Raw genomic sequence first — 14,271 nt, 5'->3', positions numbered from 1 at the left:
CTAGAGATCTTGAGAACATAGAATCTATAGGTCTTGGAGCCTGACTTGATGTGGAGATTGGATGGAAAAGTCGTCCAGTTTCAAGATTTGGAGAATGGAAAAAGGAAGATGCCATGTGTGACTCTAAAGACGTCATAGGGACTACACTGGTGGTCCAGTGGTTAGGACTCCAAGCTCCCAATAAATGCAGGATGCCCAGGTTCGATCCCTGGTCGGGGAACTAAGATCCTGAATGCTGCAGGTACAGATGGGAAAAAAAAGACATCAAGCATTAGAAGCAGTTTGGGGTTCAAAATGGTAAGTTTGATTTTAGTGTGTGCATGTGTTAAGTCGCTTCAGTTGTGTTTGACTCCTTGCAACCCTATGGACTGGGGCCTACCAGGCTCCTCTGTCCATGGGATTCTCCAGGCAAGAATACTGGAGTGGGTTGCCATGCTATCCTCCAGGGCATCTTCCCAATCCAGGGATTGAACCTGCATCTCTTATGTCTCCTGCATTGGCAGGTGGGTTATTTACCACTAGATATATTTATTAATGTTTTCAAGGGACACTAAGTAGAATGTCCCTCCCACTCCCTTTCCTCTGCTCCTACAAATTTTCCTCCCAAGGGTTGGAATGAATCTCTTAGTCCTTAGAGCAGACTAGTTTCTTTTCTGGTAGTTTTGGTGGACTATATTTGGAGACTAGGTGCTAAGCCTAATAATCTCTCAGTAATCCATTTTGTGTCTTATATACTAATGTGAATTAGTATTCAGCTTTGTTTATCTTCACATGGTGAAAAATAATGAATTGTTGATCCTCAGTAACCATGCAGAGAGGCCATCCAGATCTTTTATCTAAAACTGATAAGACCCCAAGAGCAAATCAGGAACTCTCTTGGTCCAGTAAGTCCAAGGGACTGCCTCAATTTCCTGTTCATGTGCTTGGATTTGTTCCCTTAGAGTCCTGAGTCTCAAATACTGTCTTCCTTTTTCTACAGCTGAGTCCTCAAGAACAAAAGCCAAGGACTTGTTGTGAGCTAGGTCGGTGTAGTACTGAGTTCTAGGTCAAGCCCATTAAAACCAAAATCCTGAGAGAAGGAGCAACCTTCTTATGTCTTGTGTTTTCAGAAAGACTCAAAACATTGATCTTACCAGATTTTAATTATCATGGACCACAGAACAGCCTGAGTCTGTTCATATTAACATTTTATAACCCAAATGAAAAGGATCCATTTCTGCTGGCCTTTTCTATATGCTGTTTTTGGTTTTCAGTAGCTGAAGTTTTCCGTTGAGGTTGTTTTAAACGCCTACATGCAAACTGAAGAGCACTCAAGCTTTGGTGGGATATCACCCGCAGCTGGAGTGATGGAGGAGGAGGAGGGTACAAGCTTCAGGTGCATCCTTCTCTTTAAAAAAAATTTAAAAAGCAAAAACCACTTAAGGAAACTCATTCCATCTAAAAGCAGGCAAGATGTGTCCAAGGAAGAGGATGACTCGCTCTCCATGTAGGAAATAGATATCAATTCATATACAACCCAGATGCATAGGATGGGCCACTTTGAAACACACTGGATGTTTCCTGCAGCCCTCCATCTCTTCTAATCAAAGAGTAAAAGGTTATGAACCATGAACCGTGGTGAGAAGCAGTGGAACAGTGCCGCAGCAATGGCTCCTCTGTTGGTGGTTAGGCCCTGTCTTGCTCTGTTAAGCAAACACAGTTAATATAGATGAAAGGTAACCTTGATAGAAGTGAAAATTGAAACTTGAGTAGAAGGTAGCAAGCCAGGCACAGCTGCAGTTATACTTCCTCCTGTGTGGCAACAGGAGCAGCACTTACTGGTGTTGTTTGGAAGGGATGTCATTTTTTTAAATATCTTTTCTTCAGAGTGTTTTGGTCTTTAACATCTACACCACTAAAGAGGGAGTGTGCAATATGATATAAAGAGCAAATTAGACTCTATGTGTCAGAGTGCAAGGGCACATCCAAGTTCAGTGTTCTAATTCCAGTTCATCAGCTATTAACTGGCTGTGTAACTGTGGGCTAGTCCCCAAAACATCTCTGTTCCCGGATTTCCTCATCTGAAAAACAAGGGTTGGATCAGATGATCTGTAAATTCTCTTCCAGCCCTGAAATCCCATTGACCTGTGATTCCCATGGAGCATTACAATTTCCAGTTTTTAAGAATGAATTTTTGTAAAAGTGAGCATTTATGCAGCATGTTTTATATATGAAAAATCCCTTATAAGTACTTATTATATTAGGCAAATATTTTAGGTTTTCTTAGTATCAGTAGATAAATTTGCCTTCTTCATTTCTTATGTTCTTCAGCTTAAGAGTGTTGCAGCTCTTATTGAAATAGTACCTGATCAGCCAACTCACTTGGGCCAGCCACACCTCTCCTATCCAGCACTTTATTCTAGGGCTTTGAGTTTAGCCCTCCCTAACTTCGGTATTGGTTATTGGTGCTGTTCCCCTTGCTTAGGTTGAGCTTCATTTACCTGCGTCAATGAAAGTGACTCCTTAGAAGCTTATGTTAAAGGATAACTTCTCCTTTTATCTTTCTCAACAGTATTTCACTAGTACTGCCAGCTTCCTCTATGTTCAGCGTTGTCTCTTTATCAGTTCCAAGAGAGAGAGAGATAAGACTCATTTTAGCAGTTTGTATACATGGAAGGGGAAGAGGCAAGGCATGGCTTAAAATCAGGAAAAAAAAAACAGCTTGTTAATTCTCAGTCTTAGTGGCTTAAATTGAGTGCAGTTGAAGAATTAAAATAGTATTTTCTTCTTGAAACCAAAGAGCACATCACCTTGCCTTGCAACTGCAGCCACCAAAAAAGGTACTAAATCTGAGAACCTTTCTTCTCCCCCAGTACTGGAGAAAAAGTGCTCAAAATGTTTTTTTCATAGTTGCTCTGAGCAGTCATAGCTAAAATCTGTTATCTCTAATTTTCTGAATGGCCTAAAATGCTGTCATCTATTTTGTGTGTGTTTGTGTGTGTGTGCACGTGTGTCTGTGTTTTCCCCTGACTATGGCTCTGAATTCAAATAATCAGTGATCATCCTAATGGTGTTTTCTTGTTTTGTAGATGTACAATATTTTTAGCTTCATTTGGTATTTAATTATCAGTTGTGGGTCTCTGTTCTTTGAGCTGCTTTGATAGCTGCAAAAACAATCATTGTTCATTTCTTGCATTTTCCTCCCTGCAGATGATTCAATGAAAGTGAAAGATGAATACAGTGAAAGGGATGAGAATGTTTTAAAGCCAGAGCCCATGGGAAATGCAGAAGAGCCTGAAATTCCTTACAGCTATTCAAGAGAATATAATGAATATGAAAACATTAAGTTGGAGAGACACGTTGTCTCATATGATAGTAGCAGGCCAACCAGTGGCAAGATGAACTGTGATGTGTGTGGATTATCCTGCATTAGCTTCAATGTCTTAATGGTTCATAAGCGGAGCCATACTGGTAAATAGTCTATCCATTGTTCTGAAAACTGTCCTAATTCAACCACATAAGAAAAGGAGTGGTGTAATTTAGAACTTACTTTTGATTACTTTTCATTGATTTTTTATATGATTCTGATATCTCTCTCCCTCTCCGCATTTCCATTTACCTAGTGATTTTTATTCCTGCTTCACCATGCATTTGTCAAGCATATCACAAATGCTATGAATAAGACTGTAGAGATCACAGTGTTCTAGGTCAGCCAAATATTTTTCTTCAGTAACAAGTGGGAGTTAAATTGTGTGATATGCTTTTTGAGCATCTTGCATATATTTTGTGTAACTTTTAAAACAGCTGCTGCTAAGCTGCTAAGTCACTTCAGTTGTGTCCAACTCTGTGCGACCCCATAGACGGCAGCCCCCCAGGCTCCTCCGTCCCTCAGATTCTCCAGGCAAGAATTCTGGAGAAGGAAATGGCAACCCATTTAAAACAGCAGATCTCCTTATTGTATTGGGTTCAAATTTGGTAGATCAAAGGATTCAATTTTTATTAACAGTTTAAAAAATTTATTTTCAGACAACAAAAGGCACTCTATAGAGATGCATGCAAACTTAACACTCCCACCAAGCCCTATAGATTTCATCTAACATAGGATATGGAAACTTTAAAAAGCATTTCTTCAATTAAAAAAAAAGCATTTCTGGCTCTCTATACCTTATTAGGACTTCAGTCTGTGACTCTTTTTATAGATTGAGATTATTTAAAAGGAATGCTAAGTAATGCAAAAACTTAAGTCTAGAAAGCACTTCTAAAGCTACTCATTTTTTTTGCTCTGATCCAAGGCAAGGTGATACCTAGCCTTGCCAGATGAATGTTTTTTCTCTTCTAGAAGGAAGATTCCTTAAGTCAGTCCTAGGCTTCCCTTGAAATACAGCTCCCATCTGATCCCAGTATGAACAGAAACTATCTAAAAAATGAGCTTTTGCCATAGGCATCGAATCTGTGCATATGCTTCGCCAATTGCCGGGTGATCAGAAATCTCCTTTTTGTCCTTTTTAAAGGTGAACGCCCATTCCAGTGTAATCAGTGTGGGGCATCTTTTACTCAGAAAGGTAACCTCCTCCGCCACATTAAACTGCACACAGGGGAAAAACCTTTTAAGTGTCACCTCTGCAACTACGCATGCCAGAGAAGAGATGCACTCACAGGTCATCTTAGGACACATTCTGGTAAGTGAGAGCAATGAGCATTCCATATCTAGTAAATATGTCTTTCTCCGTGCCCATTGAGGAAACTAGAAAGAGTTAAGTATGGAGGTTTTAATCTGTCACTCCGGTTCTGAAGGGTTACAACAGCAGAGACCTCTAGGGCTAATTACACTTCCATTAAGACATTAATTGCTCTCCGTCTGGCTCAATGGGGATGAACATCTCCTTACCATCTTTGCACCCCTAGAGAACAAGACAGTCAGACAGGAGAAGCCTACACTGTAAAAATGCTTTTTTAATTTTTGCAAAAACATTATAGCCATCAGTATTTTTATGGCAAACTTTATTAAAAGATTATTTTCCTAAAAATATACACACATACTATTCATTCAAAAGTCTGGATAAAGTAAATGATGTACAGTTTGTAAGTTGTATAAAACTGTAAACTGGGTATGAATGTCTGTTGAGGGTAAATTTTGGCTAATTTGGGCTAATTTGGGGAGTTTGGGCCATTCTGGTCTAGATTTTCTTTTTTTTAATAGATATAATTAAAAATACAACATTATATTCGTTTTAGGTGTATATGAGCTAAATTTCTTAAACCTAACTTTCTTCTTGATCACCCAATTTATTTTTAATCTCTAAAAGATGAGCAGCAATAAGAATTCATAAAAAGCTATGTTCTCTCTTGATGTTTTCACTCCTTATTTTAACCACATTAAACTAACATTTAGAATTTCCCTCCTAGAAAAATAAAACTGGGTTTATTTTCAAATTTGGGACCTCATGTTCTTGATGTTATCTGACAAAATTTTAATTGAAGGGGGAAAAAAGGGCTTGTTTTTATGTTAATCCACATTCTGCTTTGACTAAAACCCAGCCCTAAACCCGCAACTGGTCACAATTCAGAGACTAAGGATTAAACAAATCAGCCCCAAGAAAACCCACTGTGAGAGATGGTAAAGGGTAAAAGAAGGGTTTCTTTTACAGCTCATTGTTCAAAGTAATGAGTTAAGGCTGAGTTTGGTCCAAAAAATTAGAGTAGTTCTTTTCTATTGCTTTTTCCAGGTAAGATCCAACAACAGCAGTCATTTTTAAGATTCTAGAGGACCTCAATTTATGTAGAAACTTAACATTCCTAGCCCCAGAAAACCTGCATTTATTTTAATTTGTGATTCCATAAGGATCTTTCAGTGCTTTAAGCCCCCAAAGCTCTATTTTAAACAGAGCAAGAGGACTTGAAAAAAAAAAAAAAAATCTCAGTCCCTAAAATTCTGAAAAATTTCTGGTGTACATTTTATTGACAAGTCAGAAAGGTGAGCCCTGCACACAGAGTTGAAGTTATTGTTTATAACAGTAAGGCATTTGGAGGAGTTAGGAGATTAAAGGTGGCCTGTACTGTATGGTTGAACTTTTGAGGAAATTTTTGCTTTATCTTAGAAATTAAGATGAAGTCATTTTTTGAAATTTCTTCTTATTTCTATTATTCAAAATGATCCTCAGTTGGTTAGGTCAGTTTTTATTAATTGAGCCCAGACTTTGCTATAGCCACTGGGCAAAGATAAGCTACATTTATTGAAATAGGTCAATGCTCTAAAAAGACTTTTAGTGGCTAATACCCACAAATTGCAGCATTCTTTACTTACAGGCAGCTGGATGTCACAGAATACAGGATCTCTTCCTGCTTCATTCTTAAACCACACGAATCTCCTTGAAAAATAAAATGTTCCTTTTTGTATTTTTTTCCTGAAAAAGCAAGATTGGATTTGGAGCCAAAACACTGTGCTCCAGGATAGTGATTAAGTCTAAATCCTTTCATTTGTGGAAGGAACCTATCCTTTCAAAGGGTACATGAGAATCAATCATAGGCCATAACCTTGTTTCAGTTTACTGAATTTAAAAGTAAAGTAGATGCACGAGTATCCAAGTACTCTGGCTTCGCTCAGCAGTCTCCTTCCTAGGGGACAGTTTTCACAGGGCCCCAATACACCGTTTGTTCTATAACCCCTGAGGGTCACTGAGTGCCCCTTGTGCTCTCCTTATAGTTGAGAAACCTTATAAATGTGAGTTTTGCGGAAGGAGTTACAAGCAGAGAAGTTCCCTTGAGGAGCACAAGGAGCGCTGCCGTACATTTCTTCAGAGCACTGACCTGGGTGAGACTGGTGAGTTCATGCAACACCTGTTCTGGACATATTTAGTGAGCACCTGCTGTTCTAGGTGGTAGGTTGCAATAGTAAACAAAATACAAAAAACCCTGCCCGCATGGAGTTTATATTCTCATTGGGAAAAACAGACTAGAAACAAAATGAAAAAGTAACATGCAGTTTTGTCTGATGTTTTGTAAGGGAGTAATTGCAATTGAGAAAAATAAAGCAGGTACTGGGGGCTGAAGGTGAGTTAGGAGAAACATCAGCTAACTGACCTTTTAACAGACTTAAAAGCATGAGGGGAGAGCCCTACAGATCACTAGGAAAAAGCAAGTGCAAAGGCCCTGGGGCTTGAATTCAAAGAAGTGTAAGTAGTCCTGTATGGCTGGAAGAAAGTGAGTAGTGGGACATGAGGCCAGAGAGGAAATAGGAAGCCAGATCTTATTAGGCCTTGTAGGCCATTGTAAAGATGTTGGCTTTTACTCTGCATAAAATTAAAAATCTTCAGAAGGTTTTGAACAGAGAGGTGACATGATTGGACTTCTCATTTGAAAAAAAAATCACTCTACTTGCTACCGAGAATAGGTTGTATTGGAGGCAAGGTTAGAAACTGGGGAGTCCAGTTAGGAGGCCATTGCAATAATTCAAGCAAAAGAAAATTGCCTTGGTAATTGTAGAGGTGGTGCAAAGTGTTCTAACTCTATATAGTATAAAGATAGAACCAGCAGGATTTCTTAACAGATTGATGTGCAGTGTGATGAAGAACGCAGTTGCCATTGACTGAAATGGCAAAGATTGAGGGTAGAGGCAGCTTGAGGGGTGGCTAGGGCAGAGTTCATTAAAACCACAAGGATTTTCTTTGCACAGGGCCCCCAAATCATGTACTTGTCCACTCATATGATTTATTGTGATGTTTATATTTGGCTCTGGGAATTTCATTTTTTATTCCATGTTTTGAATTACATGCCTGGTGGCAATTGGTTGAAACACCAGATGTCTTTCCGTGTATCAGTTGTGGTTTTATTTCCTTTCATTCATGAGTTGAAACGACCTGAAACCTTTTTGTGTAACATCCCTGCAGTTGTCCTTTGACCCATATAATTGACCATCAACCTGGTTGGGCTTCCTCACTGATAGCTCAGTTGGTAAAGAATCTGCCTGCAATGCAGAAGACCCCGGTTCAATTCCTGAGGCAGGAAGATCCCTTGGAGAAGGGATAGGCTACCCACTCCAGTATTCTTAGGCTTTCCTAGTGGTTCATACAGTAAAGAATCTGTCTGCAATGTGTGAGACCTGGGTTCGATCCCTGGATTGGGAAGATCCCTTGGAGAAGGGCATGGCAACCCACTCCAGTGGAGAATTCCATGGACTGTATAGTCCATAGGATTGCTGGATATGACTGAGCGACTTTCACTTCACTGGTTCTGCAGCTTGGATTGCCTGCTATTTTTATTTGGTTACTTGAACCAGTTGCTTAGAGTAGGTATAAATCTTCATGGGGTTTGGTGTTTGATGGTAGTGGTTGCAATTGAATAGTTTGAAAATTTTAAAACAGAAACATTACAAAAATATGACAGAAATAATGTGAAACTCAGGAAAAATGGAGTGGAAATCTTGAGTAGTTTAACTGTATCCGTTTTGAGTGAAAGGAAACTTTTGTTTTAGATAAAGCCTATGTTATGGTGTTAGGAGCTGGCCAACTGAATTCCGTTGGTGTGCACTGCTTCTGCTTTTTATCCTGATGGCATGTTCAGTTTTATCAAGGAGTTGGATTTCCTCCTTATTTCTAAAGAGAAATGTTTACTCTTAAAAACCTAAAACTTGGATTTTGACATCTTTAAGCAACATGCTTAAGCTTAGTCAGGTAATACCTAGGCATCGTTACTTGAAGTTCCATATTTCAGACAATAGACAAAGCTCTTACTATGAGAAATTCTCAAGTTATGAAATTCTTATATTCCAAGTAGAATCATTAATATTTAAAGCAAGACAAATTAAAGAGAGCATCTGATCCCACCTCTTCGTTTTAGAGTTGGGAATACTGAAACTCATCAGAAATTCAATGACTTGCTTAAAAATCAATAGAACTTTTGTTGTTTTCATGATTAGCTATTTTTTTATTTTCAAAGACATATTGGGACATAATTCACATATCATTAAATTCACCCTTTTAAAGTGTACAATTCAGTGGTTTTTAATGTATTCACAAAGTTATACAACCATCACCACTCTAATTTCATAATATTTTTGTCACTTCGAAAGAAACCCTGTACCCCTTATCAGTCACTCCTGTTCCCCTCTTCAGCCCCCATCAACCATTAATTTATTTTCTGTCTCTAAGAATTTGCCTATTCTGAACATGTCACATGAAGAGAATCATAAAATGTGTGGCCTTTTATATCTGCCTTCTTTCACTCAGCATAATGTTTTCAGGGTTCATCCATGTGGTAGCACTTCATTCCTTTTTATAGCTGAATAATATTCTATTACATGGATTCACTGCATTTTATCCATTCATTTATTAGTTAATGGGATTTAGTTTTTTTCTACTTTTGGAAAAATGGCTTAATTAGTTATGTATTTTTGAAGGTTATATATTATTTAGTTAGCAAAAGTAGAATAGCACACATACTAATTAATAGACACTTTCGTATGTATGTGTGTCTCGATTGTCCTGGAAGTAGGGGAAAACATGAGTAAAATATCCTCTATGAACAATAAGTTCAAAATTAGTGATTTTGAAGCGAGGTTACCACCTTACTTCCTATCCCCATGACCTTTTTAGGAATTTCAAATTAGAAAAGTGGCAGTAGAGGGGCTTCTGTGGTGGCTCAGTGGTAAAGAATCTGCCTGCCGATGCAGGAGACACGGGTTCAAACCCTGATCTGGGAAGCTCCCACATGCCTCAGAGCAATTAACCCCATGTGCCACAACTATTGAGCCTGTGCTCTAGAGCCTGGGAGCCACAACTACTGAGCCCATGTGCCACGACCGCTAAAGCCCGCACATCCTAGAGCCTGTGCTCAAGAGAAGTCACTGCAACGAGGAGCCCACACACCACAACTAAGGACGAGTCCCTGCTCACTGTAACTAGAGAAAAGCCCAGGCGGCAGTGAAGACCCAACACAGCCAAACAGAAATAAATTAAATTAATTTAAAAAGAAAAGTGTTCAAAGAATCTTTTTTTGTTATCTTCAGTGGTATAAAGTGATTCAGGAAATACTGAAATACAGAGGTTGAGTTAATTTGCATTTCATAGGTTGGTTTGATGAATGCATGCAAAACACTTAAAGTCTCAGCAAAAAAATAAAAGGCTAACTAAGTCAGCAAGTTTTGATTAAAAAAAAAAACAAATATATTGTTATGGTGGTTTCAGGTTAGAAAATGTATAAATTCATAGCTTAATCAAGAATGGTAAACACTGCATGCCATGTCTATCTTTGATATTTCAAATAGTTCTTATGATTTTTCCTAAAATCCAAAATATAAAGAATCTTTAATCGAACACAAGCCAATCCTTTGATTATTGTCACAGCTCCCTACATGGTTTCTATTGTTTCCTTCTTAGAATTGAGAGTCCAGGTCTGGACATAGTGTTCCATTTTGAACCTGACCAATATAGTATCACCAGTGGTACCTCTTATCCCTTCATCTCCAGGTTTTTTCCCTTTTTCTTTTCTTTTCTTTTTGGTTGCATTGAGTTTTCATTGCCACACTTGGGCTTTCTCTAGTTGCAGTGAGCCGGGGCTACTCTTCGTTGCAATGCACAGGCTTCTCATGGTGGTGGCTTCTCTTGCTGTGGAGCACAGGCTCTAGGGTGTGCGGGCTTCGTAGCTGCAGCTCATGGGCTCAGTAGTTATGGCTTGTGGGTCTAGAGTGCTGGCTCAGTAGTTGTGGTACACAGGCTTTAGTTGCTCCGCAGCATGTGAAATCTTCCCTGACCAGAGATCAAACCTGTGTCCCCTGCCTTGCCGGGTGGGTTCTCATCCACTGTACCATTGAGGAAATCCTACTACTAGCTTTTAAAGGGATGATGCTCTACTGTGGATGTGGCACTTATTCATCAAGTGTTGTTCAGTTGCTCTGCTGCTGCTAAGTCGCTTCAGTCGTATCCGACTCTGTGCGACCCCATAGGCAGCAGCCCACCAGGCTTCCCTGTCCCTGGGATTCTCCAGGTAAGAACACTGGAGTGGGTTGCCATTTCCTTCTCCAATGCATGAAAGCGAAGAGTGAAAGTTAAGTCGCTCAGTCGTGTCTGACTCTTAGCGACCCCATGGACTGTAGCCCACCAGGCTCCTCCATCCATGGGATTTTCCAGGCAAGAGGTTCAGTTGCTCAGTCGTGTTCAACTCTTTGCGACCCCATGGACTGCAGCACATCAGGCCTCCTTGTCCCTCACCATCTCCTGGAGTTCTCCCAAGTTCTTATCCATTGAATCAGTGATGCTGTCCAACCATTCATCAAGTAAGTTGAAGTGTAGCCTACTGTGAGAGCTGAGCCTTGGGACAAACCTGCCCCAGTCAGGAATCAGGCCTTTATGGAAGCAGGACAAATGATAAGACCTTGGATTGGAGACCAGTCTGCAAAAGAAGATCGTGTTGGACAACAAGACTCCTGCCTTTGCTGATCATTTTCATTTGTTCTGATAGCATTCATTGCATTCTCCTGGACCAGGCTCTGTGTCAGAGCTATTTGTAAAGATGAGTGGAGGTTAAGCCCCTACCCTCAAAGAATTCAGTCCAACAAGGGACTGAGCACTGGATCTATTAATATAATATAAAGGTCTAACAGACACATGTAATGGTATTACTTCAGCTCAAGTTTCTATACCAGACATCATCAAGATACTCCCAATTCTGCTGTCTTAATGGACTATATATATGAAAAGAAGAATGAATATAGACGACCACAGATTTCATTTTCTCATTAGCTTGATCCTTATTCCAGAAAGGGACTAACAGCTGGTAGATTCATTTAGCCTCATTTCACACAAATTATGAATACTTGGAGCGGGACATATTTTTGTATGACAATGAGTTCTAGCAATAACAAGATTTTTAAAGTAATTGAGTAATTATATTTATTTATGAATCTAGAAGTCAAAACCTTTTATCTTCATCCTCATTGTTGTGGTTGAGATAATACAAGCATGAGAATTTCAGGAAAAAAATCCATACTTTTACCAAATAGCAGTCCAAAGAAAGAGCTTAAAATGTTTTAAATGTCTATTTTCCCAACAGATTATTCTTTTTAGAAAGTCAGTACTAACTCACAAGTAGTATTCATTGTACATGCTCAACAAGGCAACGGTTTTATGCAACTTTTTTGTTAGAACCTGGCTTGCTCTTTGATAGCAATCTCTTGTTAGACAATTCTTATTGCATAATATCACCCCTTTGTACTCTCCATCAGCTACTGGCTGACCACAGTATAGAAGAGACAGGAAGCAATGTCTCTTATTTGAGCTCCATTTAACACTTCAAGATCTAATGAAGGATTTTGAACAAAAACACAGCAATTATATAGTTAAATCTACAATCACTTTGAAATAGAAATGACATCATGCAACCAGTTAACTAAAAAACAGACGAACTATTAACACTTGTACAGAGATTAAAGACAGTAACGTATTCTATAATTTTGATTTAGGATGAGTTTGATTATTTTTCCAATATGTCATTAAAACCATTTTGCTAATGAAAATAGTTATCTCCCCTGTATACTAGTAGGCAAGTAACATGAAGGGGAACTGACCCAGAATTAGTCCTACTCCTGCTATGCTCACTCATGAACCAAGTGTGCAAATTGTTCCTTGCCACCATCCCATATTCCCCACACCCACCCCTTGCAACATTAAACTGCCAAACACCACCCAGGAACGGATTTCCTATTTCGTCATTTAAACCCATTATCTTGTTCCCTCACTATCTTGCCAAACTGGTTTCCCTCTACTTAAATTCTGAGACATGATGTGGCAAGATAACACGTCTAGACTGTTTGTATAAATAGACAGTTGGGTCTTAAAGTTGAAGCAGAGGACCAGACTTCAAGTCCTTTTTTTTCCCTTTTCAGTCTACTGCTTGGACTCCTTGTAATCCCAAAGAGATTGTCTTGACTCAAAAGCAGTTCTTTGTGTTTTACAGGGTGCATCATTTAGTACAGCAGTTGTCCAATAACTGCAAGGCAGTAGACTGAAAGTTTGGGGGAAGAAAATGAGAGTATCAGTTCAGTCGCTCAGTCGTGTCCAACTCTTTGCGACCCCATGAATCGCAGCACACCAAGCCTCCCTGTCTATCACCAACTCCCGGAGTTCACTCAGACTCACGTCCATCGAGTCTGTGATGCCATCCAGCCATCTCATCCTCTTTCGTCCCCTTCTCCTCCTGCCCCCAATCCCTCCCAGCATCAGAATCTTTTCCAGTGAGTCAACTCTTCGCATGAGGTGGAAAAGTACTGGAGTTTCACTTCAGCATCATTCCTTCCAAAGTATACCCAGGACTGATCTCCTTCAGAATGGACAGGTTGGATCTCCTTGCAGTCCAAGGGACTCTCAAGAGTCTTCTCCAACACCACAGTTCAAAAGCATCAATTCTTCGGTGCTCAGCTTTCTTCACAGTCCAACTCTCACGTCCATACATGACCACTGGAAAAACCATAGCCTTGACTAGACGGACCTTTGTTGGCAAAGTAATGTCTCTGCTTTTGAATATGCTATCTAGGTTGGTCATAACTTTCCTTCCAAGCCATAATCAGTTGAAACTGTAGCCTTTGCCTAACTTGCCAATTGGAAAACACAGTTAACTTAGTGAAGATTAACTTAATCTCTAGAGTATATGCACATATACACTGAGGATTGGCATCATGAAGCTGATATTTTGAGTGAATGGCCCTGTAGGAGGGTGTTGGTAGATGGCAGCCCTGTGGATTAGGAGTTTCAGGGACTACCCTGGTGGTCCAGTGGTTAAGAATCTGCCTTCTAATGCAGGGGGTGGGGGTTCAGTCCCTGGTTGAGGAGCTAAGATCCCACAGGCCTCTTTGTATGGCAAAAGAAAAGAAGATTAGTAGTTTCAGAGGACTCCTTTCAATCGAATCAGAGTTGTAGAGTATGGGGAAGTCTCCCCGTTTGCCTCAAATTATCTGTGTATCCATCAACACTCCAGAATTTTATCTTTTTAAATGTCAGGCATTTGGTCACTGATTTCCAGAGTATGATTTACCTGGAAATGACTGTCAAGACAAGCTTGGTGAGTAACCAGGGATAAAAGAAGATGTTATCTCTAAAGGTTGCCATTTAGTGACAGGCCCCAGTTATGTTATTCAGGTCATTGTATACCCGCTTTTGCATCCTCCCAGATATAGAATGTATAGAATATGTGTCTTCAGAAAGATGCTTGTGGTGATTGATGGTGACTTTGGTAAAATGTAGACAGGGACTCCTGAGAGCCAAACGGGAAAACCAAACTGACAGCACAATGCTTGCAGGAAGT

The 14,271-nt window shown here is 39.7% G+C and overlaps 1 protein-coding gene across 4 annotated transcripts in view; it reads left to right on the top strand.

The window, feature by feature from the left end:
• IKZF3 (IKAROS family zinc finger 3) overlaps positions 1–14,271 on the top strand; it is a 90,860-nt gene that overhangs the window by 58,122 nt on the left and 18,467 nt on the right. Inside the window, exons 4-6 of one of the 4 annotated variants that reach the window (XM_061391647.1) lie at positions 3,190–3,450; positions 4,491–4,658; positions 6,683–6,799. The exons of 1 other annotated variant lie outside the window; for it this stretch is intronic. In XM_061391647.1, the coding sequence (XP_061247631.1) occupies positions 3,190–3,450; positions 4,491–4,658; positions 6,683–6,799 (546 nt within the window). The remainder of the gene's footprint in view (positions 1–3,189; positions 3,451–4,490; positions 4,659–6,682; positions 6,800–14,271) is intronic. 2 more of the 4 variants (XM_061391648.1, XM_061391649.1) reach the window with 2 other exon arrangements.

The sequence above is a fragment of the Bos javanicus genome, chromosome 19 (genome assembly GCF_032452875.1).
Source record: "Bos javanicus breed banteng chromosome 19, ARS-OSU_banteng_1.0, whole genome shotgun sequence".
Lineage (NCBI taxonomy): Eukaryota > Metazoa > Chordata > Mammalia > Artiodactyla > Bovidae > Bos > Bos javanicus.
The sequence above is the reverse complement of the archived record's forward strand: the minus strand, read 5'-3'. Positions and strand labels throughout refer to the sequence as shown.